The following is a 19,530-nucleotide window of genomic DNA, read 5'->3' on the forward strand; positions in this document are numbered from 1 at the left end:
TTCGTAGCTTAGCTGGTATTGTATACATTGTTTATCTATAGGCGTAGGCTTGGTTACTCATTGGCATATATTTACGAGTTAGACACAGAAGCAGCAGTATATAACTTCTTTATTTATTATTGTTAGACACACTGTCTTGCAGTTTCTCTACAGCCATAAAGACAGCCCGGTGATCTCTGTGGTTTCGCTGTTGTGCAGCCAACTCACAAGCGAGTACTTCTTGATCGGACAAATTTAGTTTCTCAGCTTTTCTGCGTAGTCAAGCAGCAGCCGCATTCTCCTTCCCTTCCATGTCGAGTGCGCACGCCTATTCTCTGGCAAGCGCATTATATAGACTCCTTGCGCATGCACATGACGCACATGTGTAGTATCGCGCGGCTGCGCCGAAAGGTCAGGAGACGGACTCGGCGGCGGCGACGGCTGCGGCATCGGCGAGGAGTGACCACCTGCGCGGCGCGTGACGTCACTTGTTTTCGCGCATGCGCATAACTCATCAATCGCCGCCTGCTCCGTGCGTGACGTCACTCGTGCTAAGACATACGCCGGCTCGCGCGAAGCGTGGTGTTGACTAGCGTAGTGAAGCTTTTCGCTTCAAAAGAAGAAAACCGTGGCAATTCATTATGTCCATCGCATGTCGCACAACCTTAGGAATGTTGGGAGGAGGTTTGAAGTGTACGTTGTGTGCAAAGCACCGTTCAAAGTGCAATGTCTTTGTATCATGTCAAAAACTAGAGTAGAACTGCGGCGTAACGCCAGTCTGTTCGTGCGCACAGTGCGTCACCGTTCCCCATTTTTGGATTGTCTTATCGGCTTCGTTTCAGAGGTACCGCTTTCAAGGAAAGAAGTGTATAATGGCCAAACGGGGGCTGCTGGAACGTTCGACTCATGAAACATGATAACCTTTCTTCATACACCATTTGTTCAAGCATCGCTCAACACTGTACCGAGTGCACCAAGAAGAATGAAAAGGCTTGCACCACTTTTTTCAAAGATACCACTGTGTTGTACCGGCATCGGGATCAGCATACTCGAGAGATTATGGAGGCGTATTTTGTCGGGAAGACAAAGATGTCTGTGTTAGCACTCCTTCTGTCTCGTTGTATGAAAAAGAGATATAATTTTAGAAGCCTCATGATGTGTCACCTATTGGTCTGTGGCGCAAATGTACTTCAGTTTTGCAACCTTGAGGTGATAGTGCCCTCTGCGCTATCTATGCACTAAGTGCCTTTCGCAACTATGCCGTTTATCTGTGTGTATATATTTCGCTCCTTCACAATAAAATTTAGTTACGAGACAGCGCTTGTTTTGTCCCCCTTGCGGTGTCTTTCTTGCTCCCGCGGTGAATTTTCCGCCATGACGAACTACATCCAACTCGCCCAAATCACCATTCTTCTCTAAAGCTGCAAAACTTATTTCAACCCGGATTGTCTTGAAGCACACAATATTCAGACAGTTTCTTTAACTGCAAGTGCTGCACAAGTAATAGACATGCTATTATGAACTGTAAATTTTTCGTTACAGCTGCTGAACGAAAAGCCAGTATTAACTGAGGAAGCATGCCAAAAGTTTGTTTATGAGGAAGAAATGTCTGCAGCTAGGAGACCGTGTACTAAGGACGGCTGTATGTGCATCATATGTGTTATAAGGAATGCTACCTAGCAAGATACAAGCACACATAGCACATAAATTAAGTGCAGGTTATGATTGACTGTAAAAATTCGTGCATATTTGTTCACGGTTGCTTATTACTGTGATCATATTGGTACCAGGTGGCGCCAAGTACAGCTAAAAGAAAATGAGGTGAAGGCCTGCACGCATGCCCTGGGGGCTTTTCTGGGAAGACCACCTGTCTCTTCGCCGCTCCTCGTAGTGGGCACGTGGCATCTTTATTTGAGCCCACCCACCAACGCTGCCGGTGAACGGTGTCTCATTCCTTGGTTCGGTGACATATTTTTGGTGGAGTGCGCTGGGTACTCTTTTGGGCTATGTCACACACCCCTCTCCGGACCGGGGACTTCGGGCTTCTGCCTGTCGACGCAGCAGTTCAGTCGCCGAAACCTAGGACTTCCGCCTGAGCACGGCGATTGGATTCTGCCTTGGCGCCTGCCTCTCGATCAACTGTGCAAGATACTAATTATTACACCCTCCAGAACCCGCCAGTGCAGTTCTTCCACGGCCCTCAGCTTGAGGACTTGGAATACTGGCTCGTTGAGGTTGAATGCGTCGCCTACTTGAATCAGTGGGACGACGCCGCAAAGCTGCGGAATGTCCCCTTCAGCCTGGAAGACGGCGCTCGTACGTGGTACTAGAACCTTGAAGGATAATTTGACATTATGGCGTGAGTTCCGCCGTCCCCTGCTTGAGACATACACCTGCGCGGATTGTCGGGAACGAGAGGAGAGGGCTATGTAGTCCAGGATACAAATGCCCAACGAGACGGTCACCATGTATGTCGAAGACATGATGCGGCTATTCCGTGGAGCTGACTCATCTATGTCGGACGCCACAATGCTACGACACTTCATGCGTGGAGTTAAAGAACATCTTTTCGCTGGCCTCGTGCTCAAGGTCCTCGGTACTGTCACCGAGTTTTTGGCGGAGGCGGTTACAATGAACCAGGTCCTTCAGACTCGTTCCACCATATACGAGAGGCCAGTACTTGATGCTTCAGCCACGGAGTCCTCCTCGGCATTCATTCATTCATTCATTCATTCATTCATTCATTCATTCATTCATTCATTCATTCATTCATTCATTCATTCATTCATTCATTCTTTCCTTCATTCATTCATTCAATCAATCAACCAATCAATCAAATCAGTTTAATTCAAACGGCTCCTCCTCCGGGGTATGATCCGCTATATTCTACGTGATAATAATAATTAATAATAATTGGTTTTGGGGGAAAGGAAATGGCGCAGTATCTGTCTCATATATCTATGGTCCGCTGCAGAAGATTTGCGGTGCGTCACAACCAACGGTCGGCTTTCTTGCTAGCGTCGTCCGCGAGAAGGTCCAGCAAGCGATCATACCTCAATTCATCATCATCATCAGCCTTACTACACCCACTGCAGGGCAAAGGCCTCTCCCATGTCTCTCCAGTTAACCCTGCCCTTCGCCAGCTGCATCCATCTTTTGCCTTAAATCTTCTTAACCTCATCCGCCCACCAAACTTTCTGCCACCCCCTGCTACGCTTACTTTCTCTTGCAATCCACTCCGTTACCCTTAAGGACCAGCGGTTGTCTTGCCTTCGCGTTACATGCCCTGCGCAAGCCCATTTCTTTCTCTTGATTTCGACTAGGATGTCATTAACCCGTGTTTGTTCACTCACCCACTCGGCCCGCTTTCGGTCTCTTAACGTTACACCTATCATTTTTCTTTCCATGGCTCGCTGCGAGGTCCTTAACTTAAGCTGAACTCTTTTCGTTAGCCTCCACTTCTCTGCTCCGTAGGTCAGTACCGGTAAGGTAAAGCTGTTGTACACTTTCCTCTTGAGGGGAATTGGTGAACTGCCGCTCATGATCTGCGAGAATTTGCCACATGCGCTCCACCCCATTTTTATCCTTCTAGTTATCTCCCCCTCATGCTCCGGATCAGCTGTCACTACCTGCCCTAGGTAGACGTATTCCTTCACAACTTCTAGGCTCTCGCTGCCAATTGTGAACTGTTCCCTTGTTAAGCTGTTGAACATTACCTTGGTTTTCTGCATGTTAATTTTAGACCCATAGATCTACTCTGCCTGTCTGACTCATTGATCATGATTTGCAGTTCACCTCCTGAGTGACTCAGCTAGGGAATGTCATCAGCGAATCGTAGATTATTTAGGTATTCGTCATTTATTCTTATGACAAACTGTTCCCAAATCAGGCCTCGAAATACCTCCTGTAAACATGCGGTGAACAGCATTAGCGAGATCGTGTCTCCTTGCCTGACGCCCTTCCTTATTGGAATTTTATTTTCTGACTTTATGGAAGACTATAGTGGCTGTGCAGTTGCTATATATATCTTCCAGTATTTTGACATAAGGCTCTTCTACCCCCTGATTACGCAATGCCTGTATGACTGCTGAGGTTTCCTATGAGCCGAATGCTTTCTCGTAATCAATGAATGCTATATATAGAGGTTGGTTATATTCTGCGCATTTCTCTATCACCTGAGTAATAGTGTGAATATGATCTATTGTGGAATATCCTTTACTAAAGCCTGCCTGATTATTTTGTTGATTAAAGTCTAACGTTGCCCTGACTCTATTAGCGATTACCTCAGTAAATACTTTGTAGGCAACGGATAGTAAGCTCATCGGCCTGTAATTTTTCAAGTCCTTGGCGTCTCCCTTCTTATGAATTAAGATAATGTTTGCATTCTTCCAAGCTTCTGGTACAGTCGAGGTCATAAGGCATTGCGTATACAGGGTGGCTAGTTTTTCTAGCACAATGTCCCCTCCATCCTTCAACAGATCTGCTGTTAACTGATCCTCCCCAGCTGATTTTCTCCTTTTCATTGCTTCTAAGGCTTTCTTTACTTCATCTTTCGTTACTGGCGGGATGACGCATTGCTGTGCACTGCTGTCTTTCTCATTAACGCTCTTATTACATTGGCTACTGTACAGGTCTTTGTAGAACTCTTCGGCTACGCTAACTATCTTATCCATATTGCTAATGACATTGCCCTGCTTGTCTCTTAACGCATACATCTGGTTTTTACCTATGCCTAGTTTCCTCTTCACTGCTTTTAGGCTACCTCCGTTCTTTAGAGCTTGCTCGATTCTGTCCATATTAAACTTCCTTATGTCGGCTACCTTGCGCTTATTTATTAACTTTGATAGCTCTGTTAGTTCTCTTCTGTCGGTAGGGTTAGACGCCCTCATGCTTTGGCGCTTCTTAATCAGATCTTTCGTCACCTGAGATAGCTTGCCGGTATCCTTTCGAACGGTCCTACCGCCTACTTCTACTGCGCACTCCGTAATTATTGATGTCAGATTATCGTGCATTGAATGAACATCAAGATCATGTTCCTCAGTTAAAGCCGAATATTTGTTTTGCAGCGCTATCCTAAACTCCTGCGCTTTCCCTCTTACGACTAACTCGTTGATGGTCTTCTTCACTAGCTTCTTCCGTTCCGTCTTCAAGTCTAAGCTAATTCTAGACCTTACCATTCTGTGGTCGCTACAGCGCACCTTTCCGAGGACGGACACATCCTGAATGATGCCAGGTTTGGCGCATAGTATGAAGTCGATTTCATTTTTTAATTTCACCATTGGGGCTCTTCCAGTTCCACTTCCTGTTTTCTCGTTGGCGGAAGGAGGTATTCATGATCCGTAAATTATTTCTATCCGCGAATTCGCCTAATAACTCTCCCCTGCTATTTCTTGAGCCTATACCATAGTCACCTACAGCGTGGTCGTCAGCCTGCTTCTTGCCCACCTTCGCATTGAAGTCGCCCATCAGTACAGTGTACTGCGATTTTACTTTATTCATTGGCGTTCTACGTCCTCATAGAAACTTTCAACGGTCTGGTCATCATGGCTGGATGTGGGTGCGTAGGCCTGCACCACTTTCAGCTTGTACCTCCTATTCAGCTTAATTACTGTAGCTGCTACCCTCTCGTTAATACTATAGAACTCCTCTACGTTGCCAGCTATATCCTTATTAATGAGGAATCCCACACCTATTTCTCGTCTATCCTCTAATCCGCGATAGCACAATATGTGCCCGTCATTTAGTACTGTATACGCCTCACCCGTCCTCCTAACTTCGCTAAGCCCTATCACATTCCATTTAATTCCCGCTAGTTCCTCGAACAGCACTGCTAGGCTAGTCTCACTAGATCAAGTTCTAGCGTTAAACGTTGCCAGGTTCAGATTCCAGTGGCGGCCTGTCCGGAGCCAGATTCTTAGCACCCTCCGCTGCGTCACAGGTTTGACCGCCGCCGTGGTCAGTTGCTCCGCAGCCGCTGGGGACTGAGGGCCGAGGGTTAATTGGTTTGATCATAGAAGGTTGTGGCCAAGTTCTACATCAGGGTGGTCATGTCCTGCTCTGGTGAGAGAGTGCGTTGTCGGTTGTGGTCACCGAGATCAGGCCGCACTCCAGGCCTGGTTATGCAGTTCCATCGACACGCGGATTTTATTTTGAAAACCGGTGAATAATTGCGCGACACCAGGATTCGAACCCCGGTCCTCTTGCACTTGAGGCGGATGCTCTACCTCTACGCCATCGTCGCTCAAATATTGGGCGACTAACCTCAGCCCTTCGGAAATGACTTCCACAGCACGACATACCTTGACGCTCTGCGACGCTCTCTCCCGCTTCAGCGTCATTGGTTCCTAAACGTCACATCCAGCTACCTAAATTGTATCCGGCGCCGTACTTGCCGAATGATCGACCACCTCTGTGCAAGGCGGACGTCTGGCGCGGCCCCGACCAAAGGCGTTTGTGCTTCCACTGGGGAGAGCCCGGTCATCTCTTCCGCTAGTGCCCATATAACGTGACCTGAGGCTGCAGGGTTTTCCCGGCGACGTGCCCCGGCCCCTGTTTGGTCAACGGCCCTGCGAGATTAAATAGTACGTGGCGCTGCAGCGTCTGCCATTCTCAGAACGACGTCAGTCAAGATGGCCGTCACCTCGCCGACCGTCGCATCCCCGTCAAGCCAGCACTTCTCAAGACCGGAGGAAGGACGATCGCAGAGCCCTCGCCGTGAAAAACCAAAGACAGCATCCTCCGGAGGCGGGGTCTCTGGAACTCGACGCGCTAAATTCTCCCAACATGACGCGGACATCGGCAGACAGGGATTCGACCATTTCGAGAACCACAGCTTCTGAACATCAGACTGGTTTTCACTCTACACACCTGTGTTCAACGCAGGTCGCAGCAATAGCGCGTTGCTGCTCACCGGAGCCGATTTTGTTTCAATTTTAAGCGGAAATTGGGCGCTCCTATAAAGAAAGTTACGACACCATGGTCTTGCACGCAGGTGCGCGCGACTGGCGGCCACGTCGTCAATCCGCTTTTCCAGTGTACAGCTCGGGTGCAGGTCTGGAACTCTGCATTCGTTGTCAGCTGCCTGGTTATGTATTATTGTTCTCGTTACCTGATTCTCGGTGTTTACTTCCTCAGTGAGAATGGGGCCATTACCGTTCTCCGGCTATATGCAGTTACATTTTCTATAGACAACGCCGATGCCACTCGTGGCACGCACCCACGCAGTTTCGCCTTTTTATCCAAGAGTGTTTTGATCCCGCCAAGCGCCAGTGTTTTTATCAGTGTAGTCTGCGATGGGCTCAATGACGGGACAGCAGTCACCGAGGGCAAATTTTTGCTGTTCTTATCGCACTGCATTTGTTCGGCCCGAAGCCTTGACCACCTACGTAATGGTAAGTCCCAACTACAGGTTAGAAAAGATACAAACAAACCTCGGCACCTTTCCTGTGCCACAGCGATCACGTTCGCGGACCAATAAGCCGATGTTTCTTAATGCTTTGCGTGCGAAGCCGCGGGGCCTCAGAACATGACACTGACCGCATTGACATGAGCTCCGGACTATGAAAGTTTCAACATCGCGCTCTACATAATTAACGACGTCAATACACAGTGTGCTTCGCGTCTTCGAAAGTTGAACAGACAGCCATTAAGGAAAACCGCATTATCACGTGCGACGATGCCCGCCCCAGGGTATTTCACCTAAAGAACGCGAGGCCATCCGAAAACAAGTGGAGGAGATGCTTCATGACGGCATTATTCAACCATCTCAGAGTCCCTGGTTATCGCCTGTTGTTCTCGTTGAGAAGAAGGATGGAACACTAGGCTTTTATGTAATTTGAACACCATAAATCAAAAGAACGCATACCCATTGCCCCGCACAGACGGCTCGTTCGACAGACTTCGACCCGCCAAACATTTTCCTCAATTCATTTAAAGAGCGCTACTGGCATATTGAGGCTGCTGAAAAGGACCGGGAAAAACAGCATTCATTACTCACGATGGCCTATATGAATGCAACGTGTTGCCCTTCGGTCTCTGTTCAACGCCGGCGACGTTTCAGCGAATAATGAATGCTGTCGGTCCTTGTTTGCCGAAGATGGCAAACCTGTTTAGTTTACCTGAATAACGTGGTCGTGTTCTTTGAAACGTTGACGAACATCTTGAACGCTTGCGGGTTGTATTAGATGCTTTGCAGACGGCCACTTTAACGCTGAAGCCATAAAAATGCTACCTCGGCTTCCAACAACTAAAGATTCTGAGCCATGCTGTGAGCTCCGACGGTGCCCGACCCGACCGCGACAAAACAGCCGCCGTAGCCAAGTTTCCGGTTCCTACTACGAACAAAATTCTCAAACACTTCCTTGGTTTGTGCGCCTACTACCGTCGCTTTATCGCCAAATACTCTCAGACTGCCGAACTCCTGACCCGATTAACGCGTGACGATACTCTGTTCGGCTGGACTAATGAGCAAAAGGAAGCTTTCACAGAGATGCGCCGACGCCTGCACACAATCCCAGTCTTGCTCACTTTGATGAGGACGCTGCCACGGAGACACACATCGACGTCACAGCATCGGCTTCGGTGCTGTTCTGGTCCTAACACCAAGATGGCGTTAAACGAGCAATTGCGTATGCAAGTTGCATTCTATCTCGCGCGGAAATAACTACTTTACCTCTGAAAAGAAGTTCCTCGCGGTTGTGTAGGCCACGGTGAAACTTCGGCTTTACCTCTACGGCTGCCGTTTGAAAGTCGTTACAGACCACTATTCTTTGTACCGGCTGGCCAATCCACGGGACCCACCAGGCCGCCTAGTTAGGTGGAGCCTCCGCCTCTAAGAATTTGATTACTCAATTGCGTATAAATCGGGATGGAAGCAAGAAAATGACGACACTCTCAACAGCGCACCGGTCGAAGTAAGTGATGATAGCATGGAAGAATACAGTCATAACCTCGGAGTAGCTAGCGATTCCCACATAATGGCGAGGCAGCGAGCTCACATGAACTTCCAATATATCACTGACCATTTGCAGGGCAGCACTGCTACTGTATCCCGAGCGTTTTCTCAAAACCTCTCGTCTTTTTACAGAAGCTATGGCATTCTCTTCAAGGAAAAGTCGAGCCACAGTGACCGCGCCAGCTTCCGTGCCGACATCCTTTTTGCCACTCTTGGCGAGCCCACCTCTGGTCACTTATGACTTACACGCACCCTCACTCGAGTGCGCCAGGCCTATTATTGGCCAAACCGTGCTGCCACCATCAGCCGCTACGTCGCAGGTTGCCGTGAAAGCCAGCGCCGCAAGTCACTTCCCCTAAAGCCCACGGGCCTGTTTCAACCAGTCGCACCGCCTCGCACAACCTTTGACCAAGTCGGCAAGGACCTTCGGAGTCCATTCCCTCTATCATCGGCGGGAAATAAGTGAATCATTGTCGCGAGAGACTATCTGACACGCTATGCGCAAAGCAAGGTGATGCCGCAGGGCACATCGCCTGAAATCGCGCAGTTATTCATGCTCCGCATTAAGCCAGCGCCCTGTACTAAGTAATCACCGATCGAAAAACAGCTTACACAGCGCAGCTCATGCACGAGGTATTCAACTTAGTTCAACACGAGGCATCGCAAGTCTACGGCCTACCATACGCACTCAACAAAGCCAACAAAACCAGAGCAGATATGCTACGTAGACGTCCAGAATTGGACTTGAGACGAGATCACCCCGTACGTGACTTTCGCGTACAATACGGCCGTACAGGAAACAATGCATTTACTCAATTTCGTCTCGTTTATGAGCGTGATGTGCACGCAATTACGGATGCAATGCTTCCGTGAACTACGAACGACAGCGCGCTCACGCCCCACGCCGAGGAATTTGTCCAAAAGGCGGAGGAAGGCAGCCAACTCGCCCGCATGCGCATCAGGCGGCAACGAGGGACTGATGCACGCCGCTACAACCGGTGACACCGCGACGCGAAAATACCAATCCGACGACCAAGTGTGCGTGAGGACTCCTGTCCGACGCCCAGGATTGTCGGAGAAACGCCATGTCCCTACTTTGGCTCCTACAGATTGTTGCCTCGCATCACGGATGTGACTTATGAACTTCTGCCCGACGGTTCTGTGCAGAGTGCGCGCCGTCGACCCCAAGCTGAAGTAGTGCACGAAGTCAGTATGAAGCCCTATTTCACGCACTGACAGCGCTTCAGCAGCTTTTTTTTTGTCGCACGAAGCCCGTTTGCCTCCTGCCATTTTGCCCCTTCGTTTGTTTCCTCGTTACCGCCCCCCCCCCCCCACACACACACCCGTAAGCTTGTACCGCCGTTAATTATTTTCAGATTTTTTTTGGGGGGGGTGGAGGGTGGAGGGGGGGAATAATGCCATCAGGTGGCCCCAGGTAGTAAAGAGAAGGAGATGAAGGTTTGCAAGCGCGCCCTTGGGGCTTTTTTGGGAACGCTGCTGGAGAACGCTGTCTCAGATCTTAGTTCCGAGACAATATTGTTAATAAAGCTAAAAATACAGATAAGTAGAAGTATTCGCACTAAGCAGCAGACACGTTCCAAAATTTAAACTAGAATCTGTGTGGATTTGCAATGTGCACTTAATATCCAGCTTCGAAATACTTTGTAGAATGTGATTGCAACTACTCAGTGGTTGTTATTACTGTAGCTTGTAGCATTCATGGTTACAGTTCACACTTTGCAATGTTAGCTAATATGTGATTTGCAACGACAGTAGGTTGCTGTGCAAGAAGTACACATTAGAAACAACAAAATTGGTCCTTTTTGTGAAAGACTGTTGTGCAATTTCACTGCGTCTAACCTGTATGCAACGTCAGTTTTATCCAGGCCCTGTCGAAGGCGCATTAGTGTAATGAGCAGTTGTGTTTTTAGGGACACGAAAAACTTCCTGCCTTCATTGTCACCATTTTTCATACATTCAGAATGCATTAAGGCGTTCTCTTGACGAGAACTCTATGTAGCACTTCAGCTTTCTCTCATCCTGAATAATGGCCTCATTGCCAAATCTTTCTTTTCTCTTTATTCTGCATCTTTCACTTTTTGAGCGCTGCCAACAACTCAATCTAGTACCTTGTGTTTTTTGTTCCAGCACCTCACAAAGCTTAGCTCTTTCAGCTTGCTGCTTTTGAGTCTGTCCCAATTGCTCCCGTAGATATGCAGTTTGTGCATTCGGACGATCTAAATCGCCTTGCAGTGAATTAATCGCTATATTTTCATTGTAGTTTTTTCAATGACACCTCGCTCACTCTCTTCTTGAAATGCGCAGCTGGGGTCTAGCGCTGCATGAGGTTCTCTTTTTCCGCTTGTGACCACTTTTCGCTGTCACCAGTAGCCACAATGGTGAAATCACCTTGCAGTGCAGCGTTGGTCTGAACAGGCTACAGATAGAGAAAGAGAAAGAGTAAGAACAATTTTGGTACACAGTAAAGCAAAGGTAGTATTTTTTTGTTGTTTCGGTAATGAAACCAAGTGCAAAACAAACATTACCTATGAATTCTCTTCTAACAAGCAATAGCTGAGGTTTGGTTTCCGATATATAGCTTGTCCTGTTCTAGCCACTAGCCAGAAAGAATGTAATGCAAATCAATGCTTTTTCAGATATATGATAAAAGTTGCACCATTATTCTATTCAGCAGGCGCCGTTTCATGGCTATCTGCTGCCTTTGTGAGAAGACTGCCGGCGTCCGGACTAGACAGGTCTTCTTCCCGCCCTCAAAATGATCCCTACAAACACTATGGCCAGTTGGGGGAACACAATTTGAAAACCAGCATTAAAAACGACAATTTCAGTATGGAACATCGCGAAACATATGGACATGTAGCAGTTCTATGGCAGTTAAGCCAGCTGTGTAAATCAGCCTGCTACATGGAACGCTCAAGAAGATTGAAACTTTAAGGCACATATCCTGGTTTTATTTTTTTACTTGTAGTGAGGTACCAATACTGGCAATGGACAAAACCAACCTCCAAATCTGTGAACTATCACAAAAACTTTTTTTACCGTCTTGATTAACGGCACTTATACCACAAAACGAACTGTACGGCTACCCATAGTTTATTTCACCGGCAACTAACATTTCACTTGGGTTAAAAATTATGCTGCTCGCAGATAGCCAGTGGTTGACGAATTTTCCTTAAAATAAGCGCTTGACAAAGTGAAACTGAAGAGCATGCCATCATGACATCGGACCTCTCATTTACGTAGAAGTTTAAATGCAACTACCGTCAGACAGTCACTATCCCTCACTTAGATTTATGAACAGTGATGTAGAAAAATAGCCCATGTGACCTCTGTTAAGATCTAATCAGGATTCTGGCTGGTTGTGCACCTGCAAAAACTGAAAACACGATCAGCGCTCTCGTGCTCTGTGCCTCTGATTTGCTGAGTTGGCTCAGTGATCTATAATGCGCACATTGCATCTTCAGTTTTGCCCAAACTCTCTGCAGTACAGTGGTTGGCAATGAAAACGTTCGGGGCATGATCAAAAGGTCTTGCCTTCCAGTTTGTTCCGTTCTGTTTATCCTCGCGATCTACTCCTCTCGGAGCCTGTATTCTTTCGGGAAAACGTAAAAGCCTAGAGTTTTTTGTCTACTGCTGCTGTTGTATCAACATGGCACGCAACAGTTAAAGCCACCCATTGCGGTCTGTGAAGAAAAAGCAGAAAAAGCAGTGGAGAACTTCCAAACCCGTTCCGAAGCAGCACGCGCCTCCGGCGAAGCAGCTTCGTCATAATTACAACTACCAGAATGCACTTCGGCAGCGGTGGCGTAGAGCAACTCTTCGCGAAATCCATCTATCAAACAGAAGCCGCGTCATGAGCTTTCTTTCACTGTATAAAATAGAGACGTTGCTCCAGTCAGTCTGGTTACCATAATCCGTGCGTGGCCTGTGAGCGTATTTAGACATGCTTGTTGTTTTCCACATCACATTGATAATACTTTATGCGTCGCGAGAATTCACCTGTCTCACCGATGTAAGCATGATTACAGTTCTGGGATCGTATCTTGTAGCTACCTCCCGGAAAGTCCTGCTCTGGTAATGTTCATTATCGGTTCCGCAGCATCTCCGACGGTGCGTCGGCCCCGTCGTGTCCTGAAAACAAGCGAGAAAGCGCTTCCCTCATGCAACGCGCGTGCAGGATGCCTGCTGGCGCGCGATAAGTGATACGACGAGCGGTCGCCGGATGCGCAAATTGATGTGGTATCTTCGTTATGAAATGACTTGCATTCACAACACCATTTCCAAAAGTTTGCGGCGAAATTCTTGCAAAGTATGCTGAAAAGGCGATTGCATTTTAAAATATGGTTTTCTCGACTGGACAACACTAATCACATATTTTGAATTTTATACCTGATGATTCTTAGTGAAAGGGGCAAATTCTCGCGATGGCTACATTGTGTGAGTGTGGGGCGAGTAACGTACATTTTCTGCTTTGGGGGCTTCGCCGAATATAGGCGCGCAAAGAGGCGTGCCCCAGTAAACAGCCCCAACCTTGTTGGTACCAGAATGCGTAATGCGGTCCTCTTTTTCACAGGTTCGTGGGCAGGTAACTACGCTGATGTCAAACTTTACGCAGTAGACATTATCAAGCAGAGCGGCATGGACCTCTGGAGTAATAAAACAGAACCTCCACTTCCAAACTGCAGCATCGTAGTGGCCGCGCCTAAGCAACGCATTCCATCGACAGTGGTTAATTTGCATAGCGGCGTACACTACGCTAGGGGCCATGACATCATGTCTATCAGGTGAGAGCAGTATTTCTAACCGCTGGAATGTTCCCTTACACCTGCGAGGCTTTCTTTCCGTTGGGGCAGCATCGGTACGTCAGGTTCGGTGACCTTTTAGGATTATTTGCAATTTTGGACATTCACAAAGGAAACCGGAAAATTTTGAGGGTCAGTGCAGTTAGGGAAGATTTATTTCCGCAACGGAGCACTTAATCTTTGATGCTCATAAATTTTCTATATTTATTAGCTTTTCAGGAAAGAGTTATAACCTTCTAATGGGCACACTTTTAAAATGTTGGATAAAGGTTGTTACCTACTTGAATTTCACCACGGGTTTAGCATCAGTAGAATTATTTAAAGAAACAGGTACATATATAAGAGAAAGATTATTCGCGGAAAAGAATTGAGATTTAAGATTATTTATGACCGTCTAAGCAATATAAAATTACAGACAAATACTGAGGTATACGTAGTAAATGAATTGCTAAATGCAAAACTTCATCTACTTTCACTACAATATTAAAACGACAGAAATTTTATACTGTTCTGCCCTTATACGTAGTTTTCGCTTGAATTCATATCTCAGTTATTGTTCATCTTTGGCAGCTGATGCTTTTTTGCTTTTGAAAGGCCCATCATCTAACCATGTTAAAGATTGATGGAGTTTGTTGCGTAAGAGTGAAAGTTAACATACTTTGAGACTTTGCACCAGAGCTCATCCATCTGACATTAATAAAATGAAATTTATTCGAACGCGCCTCTGTACTGTGGAAGTGGGTGTTTAAGCTATTGACCGCCTCGTAGCAAAAGATGTTAAACCACCCGTTTGCAAGAAAACGATAACCCGCTGAAAGCCATTTTGATTGAGAGCTATTACGAGCCTGCGGCCAAAAATATCAGAAGTCAGCGCCTGAAATTGCAGTTTAACGAAATCTACTGAAAACAGTAAAACGGCAGCTTCTCTAATGTATTCTTCAGGATTAGCATATGTATGATAACTAAATTTTATGGATTAAGGGCATTTTCGGCCAGAAAGCTCATAAAACATTTATTTTCACTTAATTTTGATTGTATTACCTTAAAAACCGACTGAGGGGCATTACATAAGGGGTGGGAACAAACATGGCGATCAGGTGTATAGTCAACGAAAGTTAGGGCGAATGTGGACAAGTACTTGCTGGTAGCGATGAGTTGGATAGGTCGTTACAGTGTGCTGCAACACGAGAAAAAAATGAACCACGTGTTCAATGATTCTATCGGTAATATTACCATAGCCCGCAGCTGAGCGCCCATATGTTCCCAATTCCGCCTAACGTGGGTGGCCTTTTGTCACGAATGGCTCTTCACTAGGCAGTTGTAATCGAATGTAACTAAAAAACATTGCCGACGATTACGTTACTTCCTAGTGCGAAATTTGAGTGTATCCCATCAGCTGTTTCAGCTTTTCCATAGATTGAGGAAAAGAATTCGACCACCCACTGAACGTACACTTCTAAACGGATTGTCTCTGAACTGCCGCCGGAAAGCCTTTGTAGCACTCTCATTCTTTGCAAGCGTTTCTTTGTGTTTGGCCTCGGCCTCGTCCGCGCGAACGGCAGTCTTCTCGGCGGCGGTGATGTGCCTCCGCTTCGGCGGCGGGAATGGCAGGGTCTTCTCGGAGGTGACGCCTGGCTTCTATTTATGCGTCGCTTACACCTGATTGCTCCCGGCGGCGGCGGTTAGCCTCTGCTTCAGCGACGGGCACGGTGAAGGGCGGCGGCTATGCGTTTTGGCTTGGGCGTGCGGGAAAAATGGCGCCAGGAGCGCGCGTAGCTGGAGCAGCGCGCTGCCCCGGCTGCGGAGCTCGTTACGAGGGACAACGGCGACGTCGCGAAGCGCAGGAACGGGCGCCAAAAAGTGGAGCTCTAAAAAAAAAACGAAGCGGCTATTCCCCACCAATGGCGTCGCCGCGTTTCCTTAAGGTCGAAGCACAAACAAGCAAACATGAGAACGCTCCGCCGCGCTCTCGGACTTTTAACAAAATGGCCACCCCCGCTGGTCGCCAGCCGAATTGCGCTCGTAGTCCGACGTAAATGCTTTTCACTCATACTCCATGGTGGAATTCAGTTAAAAGGTGTTGTTGTACCGCAGCGGCGGCCGAGTGATTGAGCATCCGTTTCGCATGCATGCCGAAAGAGCGGGTTTCGATCCCCAGTGCTGCGGGGTACCTACCAACTGGTGATGCAGTACATACACAACAAGCTTTCCCCTGGAATGTTGCTCGGCTTCTCTGGGGTGAAATGCATTCGACCCCACCTTTAGAAGACAATCGGCAACACCTTGTGCCATGGGGCTCATTTGCCTCAACTGGCCTTGCGCCAAAATAATTTGCAATCATTAAAAGTGTTTTTGCGTGGAAGAGGAATTTGTGTGCAGGCTGACATCGATTACGTCGAGATACGTGTGCTATTTGCTGTGATATTCATGGTTTACCTCGAGACTACTTAATATGTGTGCATCTTTTGAATAAACATAAGTGGTAAATCAGCACCTGGGTTGTACGTTCCTCTCTTCGTCGTGTCTTTGCGCTGCTCCCTTTTAAGCAATATTTGTACCTTTCATTGGCGATTCAGGACGCTGTGCGTTATACAGCGGTCTTTACCGCTCTGTCCAGATATCTTTTTGTGCGTGAACTTGTGTGTGTATGAGCATCGCTCTCGCTGCCATTTCTTACCTCCGGAGCTAGAGAAATATGTTGCTACCACCGCGGACTCTTGTCTCAACAGCGACCGCGGCAGGTGGTAATAACTGCTGGTTTTTATTCGTCAGTGATTGCGTAAGTTTTTAATGTTACTGCGCAGAGTAGCGTGATGCGGTAAACCAGAGATGGACATACAAAATTAAAACGAATCAGGGAACGTGCACTGCATGCCCGTTTGGAGCACATACAGAGCTATTTGTATTAAGGCCGTACCGGAGTAAGATGTATTTTTCCAAATTCTGAAGAAATGTGGCTTTCCTCGAGCGCCATTGATATCTTTAAGTTTGCTCTGATTTCCGGATTTATTCATTATCGAGAGCCACAAATACGAAATAGAGTATTTGTGCTTTTTGACCATGAATACGTATGAGACGTCCGATTAATTTCCCGATTTGGTTTATCACCTTGTCTCTACTCTTAAACTCTGCACTGCGATCCACGAATTAACCAATCCATGCGGAACCTGGCAGCGCGCGCAAGAAACGAAAAAAGGAGGTCCAATAGCAGACACCCCTCGCAAGCCTAGTGAAAACACGTTAGCACAACGCTCATAGAGCCGGGAAAAGCGAAGGGGTAACCAAATTTGCACCATCGGGCAGTCGGCGTCAAAGCATTGACACATCATTTCATAAATCTACTTCGGCGATTCCTCACGGATCTGGAAGAAGTCACACCGAGAGTAGAATTCTCGTCAGTTCTGGTTGCAAGTTTTTGTCTTTTCTAGTATCTCATCCTAAGATTACTAGGGTTCGAAACCACTGCACACCTGCTGTGCTCGCACTCGCCTTTGCTATCGAAACGTTGCCACTCCAAAAATTAATTCCAACAGCAGTGCTCAGAGCTATCGCACTTCAAGCCTACGCTATTAAGTTAAAGCTATCACTAAATGCGTGTTGGGAAGCAATCAATGATTGCCAGCTCTTCTTGCAGCATCTTTTCTTAACGGGCCACTGGCACCAGGCTGAATAGTGGAGCGCGGGCGTTCCTGCGACAATGGCCAATCAGTTGCGCGATCGTTTGCCTATTCTGCAAGGCTGGCCGAAATATAAAGTTATGCACAAGAAGCATGAACCACGTATTGCGCGAACTGTAAAGAAGCGACGACCAGCTGACACGGGAACTGTTACTAAGCTTCCCTAATTCCGAATAAGGTGCGCGAAGGGCACACGCCTAGGAGCCAAGCCCACAAAAATCCGGCGGGTAAGCAAAGACGCGCTCTGGAATATATCCGTTGCTCTCTGACAAGGGATTGGCGCTGGCATGGAGAAGCTCCTTCTAGATTTCGTGTGCGTCCACAGGCATTATTCACATGCCGAATAGTTTTAACATTGATAGACAGCTGTAATTCCTGATAAAACCTGCTAAGCACTGAATAATAAGCCGCACAGGTTAAGTAGCGAGTTAACTGAGAAGGCTGGGCGGAATTCGTTTCAGCAGATTTGCACCCTGTCACAACAAGACAATGATGTGCCAGTGTCCCCAAGGGAGGGACACACTGTACATAATGATACACCTGAATCCGACATATATTTATCTTGTTGTTTGTTCTTGCACTAGTCTTTTTTTCAACTTACTACTTGCTAAAACTTAGCAGGCAACAGCAGCAATTCTGGCAATGTTCTAGTTGTACAAAATATTAAAATAGTATGCTGAGGAAAAAACAAGATATAATACCTGTGTGGCATCACCCACAAGCATATGCTATGGCTTGCTCTACATTGGAGTTTACATGAAATGCAAAACAGCCGCACACAGAGACAAAGTTAGTAACATAGCTAGTGGCTGCTATAGACCAACATGGTCTTTGCACCGGCACTGGAGCTCCGCTTGAGGACTAAATGCCTTCACTTTGGTTGATACACACACCAAAATAATTTTTCAATTTTTCAATTTTGACAGCAGCGATATCCTACATTAATCACAGCATCATTATAGCAGTGTTGTCGGCGTTACCGAAAAAAAGTAACTAAATACGTTGCTCGTTATGCTAAAAAAAGGAACGCGTTACGCCCCCTACGTTACCTACAGAAAAGTAACGCATTACCGTTACCGTTGCCGAAAAAGAGTACCACACGTTACTTTGCCGTTACTTCTTAGCCATATATTTCATTTAGTGCATCTACGTCTCAAGAACTCACGATAACAATTTCATAAAGCTCTTATTTCACATAAAACTTCTAGCCCAAACAACAATTTTATGCTAAGTCTTAATTTAACGAGAATACTTTCATAAATTTACCGGGGCTTAGCAATGTTATAGTCGCCTAAAGTTGGCTGTAGAGTTATATGTGATGGATTCAAAATTTTTGGCGCATGGTAAGGTCATTTTCTGAATGTGACGTTTAACACAAAATGACACTTCATCATCAATTCTAACTTCACAAAGAAAACATCGTTGCACTCTCAAAAAATTTACAATAGTTCTGAAAAATGTCAGGTTCAAAAATGTTCGGCATGCTTCCATTCTGTAGAGATTTGTGTGTGTAAGTGATTCGGGAAGGCAAATGTGAATGCGTGTTCATGCACGTGTTAGGCGCTTTATGGGTACCCTGTCTTTTTCTTTAGTTGGGTGCGTCGTCAAGAGCTGGTGTTTTCTGGCATGCACGCGAGCCGCAACAGAGGTCGCCGAGGGCACCTGTTTATTTGTTTATTTGCAGCATCAATTTAGGTTCTCTGCGTTTTGTTTTCTAAAAAAAAGGGGGCGGAGTGGGGGACAGCTGGAACAAAAAGTAACTCGTAACGTGACACCTCACGTTACCGAAAAATGTTACCGTAAGCACGTTACCCGTTATAGTTCCCAAATGGTAACGAGTACGTTACTAAGTTACCGAAAAAAGGAACGCGTTACCGGTAACGCGTTACCGCCAACACCGAATTATAGGAAGCTTGCACTAAGAAGAAATTTTGTTGTTATTCCATCAGTAAGCACACTCACATAGACAATATGCATGAAGTACTTTTATTATTAACCGCACAAGATTGACACACAAGCTTTCTCTCAAGCACCTGTGACAAGCAGATCATCGCCTCTCCTAGCTTTAAGCAGGGAGCGAATGGTACTATTCTGTCAC

General features: G+C 46.8%; 1 protein-coding gene across 1 annotated transcript in view; it reads left to right on the forward strand.

Annotated features, from left to right (window-relative positions):
- Nucleotides 1-19,530, forward strand: part of LOC144129559 (uncharacterized) — a 97,636-nt gene that overhangs the window by 46,637 nt on the left and 31,469 nt on the right. Inside the window, exon 3 of the mRNA XM_077663702.1 lies at nucleotides 13,527-13,737. Coding sequence (XP_077519828.1) covers nucleotides 13,527-13,737 — 211 coding nt within the window. The remainder of the gene's footprint in view (nucleotides 1-13,526; nucleotides 13,738-19,530) is intronic.

The sequence above is a fragment of the Amblyomma americanum genome, chromosome 4 (genome assembly GCF_052857255.1).
Source record: "Amblyomma americanum isolate KBUSLIRL-KWMA chromosome 4, ASM5285725v1, whole genome shotgun sequence".
Taxonomy (NCBI): domain Eukaryota; kingdom Metazoa; phylum Arthropoda; class Arachnida; order Ixodida; family Ixodidae; genus Amblyomma; species Amblyomma americanum.